Raw genomic sequence first — 15,011 nt, 5'->3', positions numbered from 1 at the left:
TATAGGACAAGGAAAGCGTCAAGGCTACATACCTGAGACACTAAAACCAGCAGATGTGCAGAGGGCTGAAACCATCACTTGGGTAATTGCTGCGTCAATCGACAAACTGTTGATTTTTTTTCATTTGAAGTTATTTCTGAAGCAAAGAAATATATAAAACAAATCTGTTGTTCAAGCTTCTGAAATGTATAATGATAATTCCCTGCTTCCCTTCAACTTGTGCTGTAGTTTGGTACATATCTGGACCGTTGGTCGGACAAAACAAGAGAGAGTCGGAGAGTGTGATTTCAGTATTTTCTGACGTGCATAGACCAAACGATTCATCGACTGTGTAAATAATCGGCAGATTAATCGATAATGGGAAGTGATCATTAGTTGCAGCCCTAGTTGCATTTCCTGTTGATCTTCGAAGAACCACTTCTTCTTTAAATCACTTCAAATCGTGTGGCAGAAAACAAACGTAATGATTTTTTTTTTTTATCTCATTTTAGTGTGTACTATCAAATTTCCAGCACGATCTCAAATAACATCTCCAGCATATCCTCAAACAACGTGACGCACTCAGTACAGCTCCAGTGTGCTCAACAAGAGCATGGTGGTCTGGTCAATGCTCTAATTAGTGTGACTTTTGAATAAGAATGCAGAGATGGGCAAGATGTTTGCTACCTTACATATCAAATATATTCCATCTTCTTTACTTGTGAGAGTTTTTTTGACACAGTAAAACTGTCATGAAACTGTTTAATTTAACACTACTTTCCAATTTGCAGCGGGGGCTTTCCCCTTGTACATCAGCAGCCGAGCCACGCGTCTATTAGCAGCAGTCAATTTCACACCCTCGGTTTGGTGTTTTTCATTAGGTTTTCAACTGTGGGACTTCCTCAAAAAGAAATATTTCCAAAAGTGTCTTTGATTATGATTTAATTCAAACTCAATTTGGGAAGACAGCCTTGCAGAGCTGAAGGGAGGGGGGCATCCCCAATGGCTCACTCCCGCATGTTAGGCGCAGGGAAACACCTGGCATTGTACCATCCAAAAACAGCTGCACTACAATCCACTTCAGGAGCATTTTGTTTATGTGCGAGGCATAATGAAAACCCATAATAGTAGCCCTCACCCGCCACTCAATTAACACATTAATTCATCTTTAGTAGGTGGCCCAAAGCAGGTGAACGGCTCCATTAAAAAAAAATCATCCATCGAATCATTACTGGCGATATATCCGCCAATTTAAAGGCTAATCGAGCCACTGTTAATGAATGGAGAGTTGAAGCATTTAATAAACCCTGCTAGAATACCGCCAACAGCACTCATCGTGGACAGCTCTTATGCAGAGAATGGTCTGTTTATTAAAATAAAAAATAAAAACACCTCTCTAATCTTTGCAGTCATACTGTACATATAACACATAAGTTCTCCAATCGTGCACATGGTGGTGGCCTTGTGTGACATCTCCACGCCAGGATTTGGCAACAGTTTGGACACTATTTACTTTGTCTTTCTGTCCATTTGGCCTGTCCTCCAGAGGCCTGTACTACGAATCAAGATCAACACGGCCTGGATTGATTTCAGTTACCCGGCTTCACCTAACCTAAAAAAAACGTGGTCCCATTTAGGGCTTGGCAATATATCGATATTGTATCGTTATCGATATATGAGGCTATATATCGTCTTAGATTTTGGATATCGTAATATCCTGATATTACTAGGGCTGTCCTCGATTGAAGAAAGTCTTAGTCGACTAAAACTCATTCAACTGTATCGACTAATCGATTAGTTGATTTAATCAACAGATCTGTAAAGAGCAAAGAGTCATGCAAAAGCACCACTTTAATTCTTGTGTTTACCAGAGATGTTCTCGTACCTTTCTTGGAAATAAGTCATTCAGAATGAAAAAAAGCATAAAACATGACTAATCGACTAAAGAAATCAAAGTCGACTAAAACCAAAATACCGATTAGTCGACTAAGAGAGAGCAGCCCTAGATATTACACAAGTGTTGTCTTTTCCTGGTTTTAAAGGCTGCATTACAGTAGAGTGATGTCATTTTCTGAACACACCAGACTGTTTCTAGCTGTTCTATTATTTGCCTTTACCCACACAGTTATTATATCAACATAACTGATAATTATTTATCCAAAATCTCATTTTCTCCATATCGCCCAGCTCTAGGTCTGTGTCACGACAACGGTTAACAACTAGTTCAATCAACCCAGGGTTTCTCAATCCAGCGACACGAGCGCGTTCACATAAAAGAGGCGGGGTTTGCGCCGCATGACCAATCGCAAACATCTACCAGAAGAATTTTACGTAAGAAGAGCACACTATAATTCTACATAAATATGAAGAACACCGACACGGTTTAACAGGCAAAACGCAATACAGCCGCTGCGTCGGCTAAAAAAATAGCCGACGCTCCAGATGTGTATATCACAACTCTTACCAATATCACTTCCCCATCAGTCAGGCACAAGATCTGACCATAATTACACTTGTGCTTTCCATAAACTGTCGTTGCTTTAGCCTATTATTTCAGTTGCACCCCTGGCAGTGGGAAGCGATCGATTGGAGCAAAAAAAAAAAATCTAAAAACAAAATTCAACAATGTGTGGCATTGGCAACGCACGGCTCAAGAAGCCGACCAATAGCCTTTATGTAATTCCCTCCGCTGAAAATCTGTATCTTTCATAACAATACCCATCAGGGAATGTTAACGGGGTTGTCTCTCTCTAAATGTTTGAACTTTTATGAGCCCACCTCTCTCCCGACCAGGTTAGGCGTTCAGCATAAGTTACCACGGCGATTTAACCCGGTAACAAGTGATCCACCGTCGTGACACAGAAAACCCTGGGCTGAACCTGAAGTTGCCTCGGTAACGCCAAATCTTGCTTCGTAGTACAGGCCTCAAGGTCTCCGTGTCTGAGATTATATTCCATGAAGGTAATGTGTTCTCTGCACCTGCACCATTGACGCCAAGACACACACACACAAAAAAACTCCAGTTTTACGTGATTCTAATTCTTCCCAATTCAGTGACACTAATCACAGTTTGACCCATTTGCCTACTGCAAAGAAAGAAAGAAAAAAAAAATACAGCCCCTTGCTACCTTTAGGTTTGCTTAACCACCAAAATGCTCAATTACCTTCCCAGACAACCTTCTTCCACTTGCACAATAACAATGAGCCTGGGCTTCTTCAGCAAAGACCCACTCGGAAAGCACACTAGCTCATAGGGCACGGACGGCAATCTAGTAATGGAGAAGGTGTACAGGGCGCGGGGACAGACATCCGTCTTTTTGCTTATGAAACTGAGAGGATATGGCTTTAAGGATATGAGCAGAGACAAAGCTTCCCATAAACCAGAGCTGCAAAGATGAATCGATAAGTGGTCAACTATTAAATTAACTGCCAACTAATCGCTTGAGTCATTTTTTTTTTTTTTTTTTTTTTTAGGAAAAAAGTAAAAATTCCAGCTTCTTAAATGTGAATATTTTTCTGGTTTCTTCTCTCCTGTGACAGTAAACTGAATATCTCTGAACTGTGGACAAAAACGTGCCAATTCTTTTTTTTTTTTTTTTTTACATTTTCTGACATTATATAGACCAAACAACTGATCCATCAACCGAGAATATAATCTACAGATTAATCTGCAGTGAAAATAACTGTTAGTTGCGGGCCAGCTATAAACTACTCCAATCACAACACTGTTTTCCCTTTAACCGATGTATGTGCGCTTTAATGGTAATATGGTGCTGTCACCAGTGTCGCCAGCTGTCGAGTCCGAGTCAAGTCTCGAGTCCCCGGTGTTCAAGTCCGAGTCACCAAAGGAGAGTCCGAGCCCAGTCACAAGTTCAGAGAATAGCGACTGGAGTCCGAGTCCAGTCACGAGTCCTCCGTCACTGCCTATTACGCAGACAAGTAGTCCGAAACTTCCAACTTCCGAGTCCCATTTCAGAAATCCTCGAGTCCAAGTCATCAGTGCGCGAGTCCAAGTTGTCTCACACGAGTCCAGGGAATAGCCACTCGAGTATTCCGTAACCGGCTGTCACCATCATAATCTGTCACCTACAGCAAGCACTATAACCGTGCATTAAAGAAAAGGGAATGCAGAGTTCTTTGCACGCTGCTCTCTGAGAAACTTATTCCAAGTTCATAACTCTAAGTGGACACCTGGAATACACAACACAACGAGAAATACAGATTAAAACTACCCAGGGTCTGATGCACTTATCCAATGAGAGGAGTGTTACTGAGGCTGGTACACATCCAGAACGAAAAAGAAAACTAGACATTGTATGTGCAATTTCTTGAACACGGATTCTTAATAAGAGAAACAGAAAATACCTCTACCTTTTCGGACCTAGAACCTGTTAATAAAATGAAATATATGACTGAAATAAGTTATTACGGAATATGCTAGTCACTAAATATGCAATTGCAATCAATAAGAGCATAACCCATGTGGTCATCTCAGTAAAACATGGCTGAAACTGCGGCTTAAAAAAAAAGTGCATGATGGTTAATACCTAATAAATATAATAATATAAATATTAAAATACAGTACAGGCCAAAAGTTTGGACACACCTTCTCATTCAATGCGTTTCCTTTTTATTTTCATGACTATTTACATTGTAGATTCTCACTGAAGGCATCAAAACTATGAATGAACACATATGGAATTATGTACTTCACAAAAAAGTGTGAAATAACTGAAAACATGTCTTATATTTTAGATTCTTCAAAGTAGCCACCCTTTGCTTTTTTATTAATAAGGGAAAAAAGTCCACTAACTAACCCTGACAAGGCACACCTGTGAAGGTAAAACCATTTCAGGTGACTACCTCATGAAGCTCATTGAGAGAACACCAAGGGTTTGCAGAGTTATCAAAAAAAAGCAAAGGGTGGCTACTTTGAGGAATCTAAAATATAAGACATGTTTTCACTTATTTCACACTTTTTTGTTAAGTACATAATTCCATATGTGTTCATTCATAGTTTTGATGCCTTCAGTGAGAATCTACAATGTAAATAGTCATGAAAATAAAGAAACACATTGAATGAGAAGGTGTGTCCAAACTTTTGGCCTGTACTGTATATTAAAAAAAAAATAATACTAATAATAATAATAATAATAATAATAATAATAATAATAATAATAATAAAGATCCACTCCACAATGAAAACAATACCTGTTTAAAGTCTTAATGGCCAAAAAAAGGAGCTTCAACTGAGAAAAGCGCCCCATCCACAGCAACTAAAGAAGCCGTTAACCCTTGTGTTGTCTTCCCGTTGACCATGAACTTGTTGTCCTTCGGGGTCATAATTAAAATTTTCCCGACGTTTTTGGCCCTTTCTTCGATGTCGTTTTTTATTTATTTATTTATATTCAGACATTATACCAAATTATTTTAATAATAATTAATTTTAAGTTAAAAAGAAGCAGAAATTCAGGCGCCCAGATAGCTCTGTTGGTAGAGCGAGCGCACATGTATAGAGGTTTACTCCTCGACGCAGCGGGCGAGGGTTCGACTCCGACCTGTGGCCCTTTGCTGCATGTCATTCCCCCTCTCTCTCTCTCTCCTTTCAAGTCTTCATCTGTCCTCTCAAAAATAAAAGCCGAAAATGCCCCCAAAAAAACAAAGAAAAAAAAACAAAGCAGAAATTATGAAGTATTTTGACTATTAGTTAAGACCAGAGGATGTTGAGTGGATCACAACCTGTCAAAGTTTAGTCAGGACACGGTTTGGAAACCATTTAAACATTTTTTGTAAATGCTATGAAATGAATAAAACACCCAAAATTTCATGTGAATAATCATTATTATTTTGTAAATGTTGTATGGGTTCTATACAACGTACATCCATGTTATTTTTGGGCAATTTGGTTAAAAGAAACCCATATTTAGGATATTAAAAACTTTGACAACCCAAGTGTTAACATACCCAGTTTCCCAACATTACAGCTGGCCTCGGGTACGGACACTTCCCTGCACACAGGAAGTAACTAACTGAAACGAAAAAGGGGGAATCCAACTTTCCTCAAAACAGCGGCGAGCGGCACCACAGAAAAAGACCAGACTCAGTCAGCATGCCATTTCTTATCCCTTTTGGTAAATTTTTAGGAAAGAAGAACCAACAGATCGCCACCTGTCCCCCGGTGGGCGAACGGGACCCACGCCGTCTACAGCCGCTGATGTCACGTTGCAGAACATCTGGATATCTGGCTCAGAACGGTTTGAACCGGAGCCTTTTGCTGACATTTAGAAAGCGCTACGAATGTGCAAAGTCCCACGGTGCGCCTTTAAGTCTCCACAATTTACCGTGCTGTGAGGGCAGCAAAGTGGCAATCAAAAGAGTGACAAAAAAAATAAATAAAATAAAAAGCTCGCACCTTAAAAAGTTTCAGAGCAACATGTGGTGGTATCACTTCTCTAGACGAACAGTCTGGCCTTGATGGCCACTCTTCTGCTGGAATTAAAAGGAGTAAAAACACAGTACGTCTACTTTCTTACACACATACAGCATGACCACAACAGTTCTATTAGGTTTGATTAGTAGATGCAATGAGGAGGTTGAAATTAATAATTGCAGCGATGCAGCGCCATGTGGGCAAGGATGATTCTGCACGGATGCAATGACAGACCATAATCGATTACGGCCTACTGATGTCACTTGTTCATTTTCTGGCCGCTGCTTTTTTCTGTGTTTTTGCTGTATGTCTGCTGTGTTCAGACTCCGCTACATTCAGGAAGTGTCTCTTCTTTTTTTGCGAGCAGTTACAATGAAAAGGGGAGTTCACGTATTATCTGGCTGCTTGAATGTAGAGCTGGGCAATATATCGATATTATATCAATATCATGATATGAGACTAGATATCGTCATAGATTTTGAACATCGTAATATCGTGATATGACATAAGTGTCTTTTCCTGGCTCTAAAGGCTGCATTACAGTTAAGTGAGGTCATTTTCTGAACTTACCAGACTGTTGTAACTGTTATTAACTGTAAACTATGATTTGCCTTTACCCACATAGTTATTATATCCACATTACTGGGGATTATTTATCAAAAATCTCATTGTGTAAATATTTTGTGAAAGCACAAATGGTGAACCCTACAAAATCGTTGAATGTGTCGACGAAAACCACGTGTAGCAATATATAATAACACCGAGGAGGTGACGCATCGTGATATGGAATCCATTCGAATCTAGGGTTGGGTACCGTTTGGATTTTTTCACGATTTTAAGATGCCGAACCGGTACTTTTAAAAAACGATTCCGATTCCTAAACCGATTCTTGAAAACCTGAAAAATGACATCAAATAAAAAAGGCTTTTACGTCCGTTTTGGTGAGCCCAGAGGGAACATATGGCATTTTTAAAGTAGCCTACATTTACGCTAGCTAGCTCACGGTAGACTACAGAGAGAGGGCGACATTTTTACGTCCGTTTCGGAGCGATGGAGGGAAAATATTTCAGTCGACACGTTAAAGTAAAAACGAAATGAGGAACCGAAATTTGCGTTCTAATCTGGTCATATTCCTACCGGTTGTGTAGGAACCGGTTCCATAGCGGGAACCGGGTATCGGTACCCAACCCTATTCGAATATTTGGCAGGATCATCGGAATCGAAACGTCAGTGAAGATTCACACCCCCTGGTAGACGCCTCAAGCTAAGTTTCCCAAAATTCTATTCCCTTTTATTTATAGTGTCAAATCACAACAGAAGTGATGTCAGGACACTTTACAGACAGGGTAGGTCTAGACCACACTCTATAATTCACAGATAGACCCAACAATTAAATATTTTGAGAGAACGCATACTAGGGCCGAACAACGTATCGCTTTCAAGTCGAAATTTCAAAGAATGCGATTAGCCAATCGTGAAGACCGCGATTAATCAAATGTGAATATTTAGTTGAATGTTGAACCATTTGGTTTAACAATCGTATTCCTCTTTTTTTTATTATTATTATTATTATTATTATTATTATTATGTTTTCACAAGATAAATACTAGACTAACGATACATATCACAGATTGTTAACAGAAATGTCCTATTTTCTGTGGCTTTCTCGCTTATTTGATTACTTTATTTAACATGATCGTTGAAGGTGCAGTATGTCGATGCTGCTATTAAACTGAGCCATATCAGAAATTTCAGTTCACCAGAAAAAATATTTAAAATACAGGATTTTTTTTTTTTTTTGAACTTTCGCTTTTGTGAGAAATGCAGCAGTTTGCAGTTAAGGCGCCCGCCTTAGCAAGACGCGCCTGCCGCCTTAACTACATCATCAAAAAAATAAATAAAAAAATGTATTTGAGCGATAGCTGCCGTGTTACTTGTCATTTTCTCCCTTTCATTTCGGAGCACACCGTTGACAACCTGCAGGCGGAGGCGGTGGAGACGGGCTCGGACGTACACGCCGCGGTGGACTTGTGTCAGTCCCGCAAGCGGTTTCAGGAAAGCGGCCGCGTGTGTCTGACATTTCCCAAAACATCAACACCGGCACAAGCCTACAGCTGTCGGCGGACACGGAGTGCGGGAAGTGTGTCAGAGCCTCCCGGACGGGTGAACTGAGACTCCGTTTCCTGCTTGTCGGTCAACGGTTAATCATCGGTTATTTAAATTTCACTGCGCTCTTTTGGAAGGCTGGCTGCCAAAAATCGCCACTTACTTACTAGCTTACCAGCTAATTAATTCGCCTGAGGTAAACGCTAGCCATCAGTAAACATCTGGTGTGTGCGCCAAAATGAAGACCGAACAACAGATCTATTTTGGTACAAACATTTACTCGCCACGGGACGGATAGCCACATAGATATCATTTAGTAATTTTATTATATTATTTATATTTATATATATATATATATATATATATATATATATATATATATATATATATATATATATATATACACACACACACACATCGAATCGTAATCGCAATATCTGGCAGAAAAATCGCAATTACATTTTTTGTTTTTTTTTAATTGTTCAGCCCCAATGTTTACAAAATATTGTCACTAGGAGAAGTAAATAAAATAGCTTTGGGCCAAAGTGAAACTGAAACCACATTTCATTCCAAAAAGGATTTACAAACCCCATTTGTGAAATTCGCTGGATGTATGCAACGGAGATATACTTCACATACCCTTATGTATCTAGATGACAAAAAAAGAAATACTAATAAGTCATTTACACACTCTCCACATATGTTGCCTACACTATACATGTGGCCTTTCACTGGAGAGACAGAGAGATGTAGGTAAGCACTGTTGACACGGGGGAAGCAAATTAGGCTATTGTAACCTGCTAAAAAAACAACAAGCGGTGACACTGTGCTGACACCTTGGTTGCTTGTAAACACAACTGTAGCCAGTCCAACCCTCTCACGTGGCCACAAGACGTCGGAGCACACAAGTCTCCTCGACTCCTGATCTGGAAACAGCGGAAAACACGGTTGTACAACGAGGCTACGTGACCACACCTACTCTATCTGCTGTACCAGAGTCAGCCAACTAAAAAAAAAAAAAAAAAAAAGGAGCAGTGCACACAGGGTACCCAACAGTGAGGGAGGAGGAAAAAAAAAGAAAGTTCAGGAGCATGTCTGAGGTCGACAGCTAAAAATGACAGTAGAGATGTGATTCAGCAAGAGTGAGCTGAAGGTTTTTACTCCAAAAAAATATATAAAATACAAATGGTGGATCTACAGGAGTACAGGCATCATGCAAATTACTGCAGTGGGAGGAACTGAACATAATGTGTTCTAAAAAAAAATGCTTTATATAGATACTAAATTAACATTCTCAATGTAATATTGTGGTTCCTGGCAGATTTCTGTAGATATGGGAAAACATCCAGATCCCATACATATACACATATACATATACACATACACATATACTTTTGTATATTTTGTATTTATATATATATATATAAAAAATATGAAGATATTTAAACACAAATCCATACAATAGTGTTCAAAATGCATACAAATACAGAAAAGACACGGGGACTATGTTGTCTTGACACGGTGTAGGAACACACAACTGGGAAGAGGGGGCTGTTTTTCTGCAGCCTTCCATTAGATGCAATTATAAATGGCCGAGAGCAGAGGGATGGGGAGCCAATCAGATCTCGGCTCGCATGTCAACCTAAGACCAACTGTCTCCTGGCTCTGACAGCAGGATTTTACCTCCATAATTCAAATCCCAAAGCAAAAGGCAATCTGCACTTTGCCAACTCCAACCAGCGGGGCCGTGTTTACAAGGCGCCACATGGAGCGGAGGCGCAGGGGAAAAACGCGAACGGAGTCGAACCGAGCCGCAATGAATGAAACCCCTTCCGTCAGGATGAAAATCAGTCGCGGTCACAATCACACTTTGATCCGAGTAAACACTTAGCGGACGTGCAATTGTTGCCATTCGCTGGACCGTTAGCCAACATCTCCACCTTCGCCGTGCGCCGGCTTTTTAAACCGACAGAGGGGTCTTTTCTTAATGATTATGCAAATGTCATTTAACCGATATCGCTGTCATTTGCATTTTGTTTATTGCCTTGACAGCCACTGACACAACTTTGATAGCGCTGGTGGGAGTACAACACCTCGAAGAAGCTATTTCGCAGCCGATTCTCACAGAAATAACGGTGGTTACAGCACTTAAATCTACAATGAGGCTAGAGAAGCACTGCGAAGAAATATCGCCTTATCTCCCTGTGTGTGCACGCACGCACACACACACACACACACTTTCCCCTAACAAACTCTTGCTCTACTTAGTTAGCTCTACTCTTACCCTGTACCCAGCAGGGACCCACACTAATACCAACAACTCAGGAAGTTGTTTCTAACAGAATATGCGGCTTCTTTCTCTGTCTAAACACTGTTGCAGGGGGTGGTATTGGGAGAAAGAGAGAGGCAGCCATTTTAGAGCTCTTGCTACATAGACAATGGCTGGTCCAATGCAATATGCAACTCTACAGTGCTTTTTCTGAGCCACCGGGTGCTTTAACTTAGCCAAAGTGTGTCCGTGCAGTAAGTGAAGTTTACCTGATTTCTGTTTGGAGGCTGTCCAGTGTTTCCCGGGCTCATGGGAGGCGGATGGTGGGTCCTTTGTTGCCAACCCGGATGGACCCCACCATACTGACTGCTGCCCATATCTCCTGGCCCCTTGCTGGCCCCTTCCTGATTGTTATAGTCTCCTTGGGGGTAATTCGGATAGCTCCTGGCAGAGCTAGGGGATGTCAAAAGCTGATTTAAAGTTGGCGTAGACGTGGGTTGTTGGTTTCCCATGTTATACCTCTGATTATTGTAAGAGGCAGCCATAGCTGTGGTTCCTCCTGCTGGCTGTTGCTTGCCTGGCTGCCCCCCAGCCGCCGGAGGCTGGTTGTTACGCGGGGAATTCATGGCCCCATATCCTTGGCCCTGATAAGAAGTCCTGTTCTGGAAAGGGCTGTAGTTGTTATAATGGTTGGGGTAGCCGTGTTCGTGTGAATTAGGGGGGTAAGGGTCCATCATGCCCGGCCCCGATGCAGCTGCCATGCCAGGGCTTTGTTGTCCGCCATGTTGATGAAAAGGGGCCCGGCTGTAGTGCTGGTTGTAACCGTAAGGAGGTGGAGGAAAGGGGCCCGGGTGGTGGTGTCCCATTCCGGGATGGTTATTCCCCTCGGGCCCGCCTGAATCATTCTGATTACTGCTATTATTATTTACCCTGGGCAAATTCCCGTTGCCGTTCTTCATGTCAGGATCCCCTCCTCCCCCAGCATTTCCAGCATCGGTCCCGTCCTGCAGCTCCTTCTGGCCAGGAGATCCGCCGTCAGTTCCCGGTTCCTTATTTTCATGCTGTTTCTCTCCCGGTACCGACTCCTCCTGTGGGTCCCGATCCGGCTTTTTGAGTTCGGATGGCGGGCTAGTGTTGAGAGTGGCGACGCTGGCAACCTGAGCGGCCATGATATCCCTCTCTCTCTCCCCCACTCGTTCTCTGCCTCTCTCTCAGCACGGCGACTCACTCACAATCAAACTCCGAATAACCATTGAATATAAATACAATTATATTTATAACAACGTACCCGTCGTCCCGGTTCATTCCCCCCTTTGCCCTCCGCCCGGACCGGTATCCGGTAATCCACCGCGACTCCGTTTAAAGTTAAAACAGAGAGGGGAAAGTTTGTGAAAGGAAAAAAATATATAAATACAGAGCCAGGGAAAATGAATTTCACCGACACAAGTGAGTGAGTGTGTGTTGGAGGGGGGGGCTTCGGTTACAGAACGAGAGCGCGAGCTAGAAATCAACCAAACCAGCACGAGGCTCCGCGAGACACAGCCATTTTACCGAGCTGTCGCGAGAAAATAAAAACCCGGAGTGGAGTTCGCAGTGGGAACTGGATCCGGACTGCCCCCCCCCCCCGTCTAATAACAACATTGTTTATACCCGAGAAGAGCCATTATTGTGGGTCTAATGCGCTTAAAACTGAGCTCATGCATAAAAATGTCGACGTATTTGGAAAGCCCTGTTTGTTAGCATAAAGGCCTGGTCATTCCGAGACTAATTAAGTGTTGCATATCGGATGAAAAGCTTATGCTAATGGAGATACACAGCAATGGGGCTGTCTGGCAGTAAGTAAGTGAGTGAGTGAGATTTAGATTAGAAGATATTTTTATTTTTATTTTTTTTTACAAAATGTAGGCTACTCATTTGGAGGACACAGTCATACATGACATAGTGTCTGTCTATGATTTATGCTAGCCTACTACATTTCATAGCTATGCTATTTGCCGTGGTATGAACTAAAGAGTGTCCCATGGGTAAATGGCTGTCCTAAGAAGTAAACAGGATTTTCAGGGAGTCTGACATATTCAACTTCAGTTCAAATATGTTTTAAACAGCCACATGCTTTCATATACAGTGATGCTACACTGCTGAATGCCACAGACTTTGCGTCTACAGTGTTATGGTATTAAACCATTACCCATGTCCCCCCTCCTTTTGCCATACTACTCTGCTTTGAAGTGAGCCATAACTACTCAACCATTCTGATTACAGAAATTTGCTTCATGCGTGAGCTGTGTGTTCCTCTGTGTTACGCTCATTTGTGCCCTTTATCTTGTTAGCTCGTTAAAGGAGTGGGACAAAATAGGCTACAATGTCATCTTCTGTTAAAGTGGGCTAATGGATGGACGTGGCTGCTTCCATGTGTCCGCACAACAGCGAGTGAGAGGAGTGAGTACAGTGGAAGAAAGTAGAGGGAAAGCATGAAATCACAACCTCTGTGTGCCTGTGTGTGTGTGTGTGTGTGTGTGTGATACAGAAGGAGAGAGACAGAGAGAGAGAGAGAGAGAGAGAGAGGATAGAAAAGGAAGAAGGATGGGGGATGGACTGAGCCAGTCACAGAGCAGGAAGTGAAGATACAAAAAGAGAGAACAGTGATGGTGGGAAAGTGACAGTGTACAGGCCACTGAAATTCAACACATCATATGTTATTTGTTATAAGTCAAATCTCACGCCAACACACAAGGACGAGAAGAGATTGGGAGCAGGCATTAAGTCGCCCTACACAATTAACAGGAACAGACACCCTAGGTCTCTCCACCTCTCTCTCTCTCTCTCTCTCTCTCGCTCTCTCTCCCCACCCCCTTTCTTCGTGCTCTCTGCCTGCCTGCCTGCCTGCCTGCCTCGCGCTCTCCTAGCAGCAGCAGCAGCAGCCTTCGTGCTGCGTTCGGCTTCTGTCGGAATATTCGGACTCACACCCTGAGTCAGAAACAAATGACTCGTACGATATAAAGTTAAATACGAAATGTCGAAGGGAAAAAAAGTCTGAAATGTCCTACCACGGCCTTCCTAGAGTTGTCGCGGCGTGTAAAAGCTCTGTGATACATACACCAAAACAACACATAGGCCTACATGACATCAGACACAGTGATGTAGGGCAAGGCAGCATAACCTGCAATGGTTCCACTGAGTGTACAGGGACATTATCTACTTCAGCAGCAAACAATAATGGAATATTTAAGATTGCAAAGACTGTAGGTTACAATATAAATATATGGATTATCGTAGAATTTAGTAAATCAGTGCTATGGCCACAATTGACATGTTCAACACAAGATCATGTGAGAGCTCTTCTGTGTTAATACATAAGCAGCATGCACCCAGTTTTGACAAATGAGAGGACATGTAATATATATATATATATATATATATATATATGAAATATTCTTTTTATTTGTTCATATGGAAGGATAGTGTGCTATCTAGCTGAATGACATGGAAAACATTCTTGTATCAGCTTTTCTATTTCTTTATTCTCTAGGAAAAACACATTATAAGTGTGTTCTGCTTTGAATTTTGTATAGTAGCTCTGAGATAAAACAAAGACAATACGCAGCCACGACAAATTCACACTTATGTAATAGTATATATATATATATATATATATATACAAAGTGTATTCTTTCCAGCCAGAAAGCACGAGAATGCTGCGACATTTTGCGTTCCCGAGCCTCGGGTGGAGCACGTGAAGGCGGCATCGCCGCTTGCAAAAGCAGCAGAACTTTGCTATGTGAGTGTGGGGGATGGGAAGCAGCAGCTCTCTGCTCTGCTCTGCTCAGCCCTTTCTCTCTACAATGCGGGGCTTTCTGCTCGCATTGCTCACCCCTGTCAGTGCAAAAGAGATCCTCTTTGACTTGAAGTTTTACTTAGAAACCAACAAAAAAATATATACATCATATATTTGAAAGCTGCAAAGAGCAGCTTTCGTACGTTTAATGAAGGAGGAGAGTATGCAGGGTGGAGGGGGGTCAGCTCAGCTGCTGTCTGCTTATATAGGCTAAGGGAGGTGTGCGTGTGTGTGCGTGCGTGTGTGTGTGTTAGCAGAAAGCGCAGAGACTAGGCTGTAAGGGAGGAGGGGGTAGGGAGCTTCTTTTTCTTTTTAGCATAAACTTGCTGTTTATTAGGAGTGCAGGCTCCCTTCTTCCCTCTTTCATATATATATATATATATATATATATA

The 15,011-nt window shown here is 41.9% G+C and overlaps 1 protein-coding gene across 1 annotated transcript in view; it reads right to left on the bottom strand.

Annotated features, from left to right (window-relative positions):
- Positions 1-11,953, bottom strand: part of arid1ab (AT rich interactive domain 1Ab (SWI-like)) — a 72,334-nt gene extending 60,381 nt beyond the window's left edge. The window contains 1 exon segment of the mRNA XM_039820079.1: positions 11,054-11,953. Coding sequence (XP_039676013.1) covers positions 11,054-11,953 — 900 coding nt within the window.
- Between the last annotated feature and the right edge of the window lie 3,058 nt (positions 11,954-15,011).

Source organism: Perca fluviatilis, chromosome 13 (genome assembly GCF_010015445.1).
Source record: "Perca fluviatilis chromosome 13, GENO_Pfluv_1.0, whole genome shotgun sequence".
Classification (NCBI taxonomy): Eukaryota; Metazoa; Chordata; class Actinopteri; order Perciformes; family Percidae; genus Perca; species Perca fluviatilis.
Note: the sequence above shows the minus strand (reverse complement) of the source record. Positions and strands in the feature narration are given on the sequence as shown.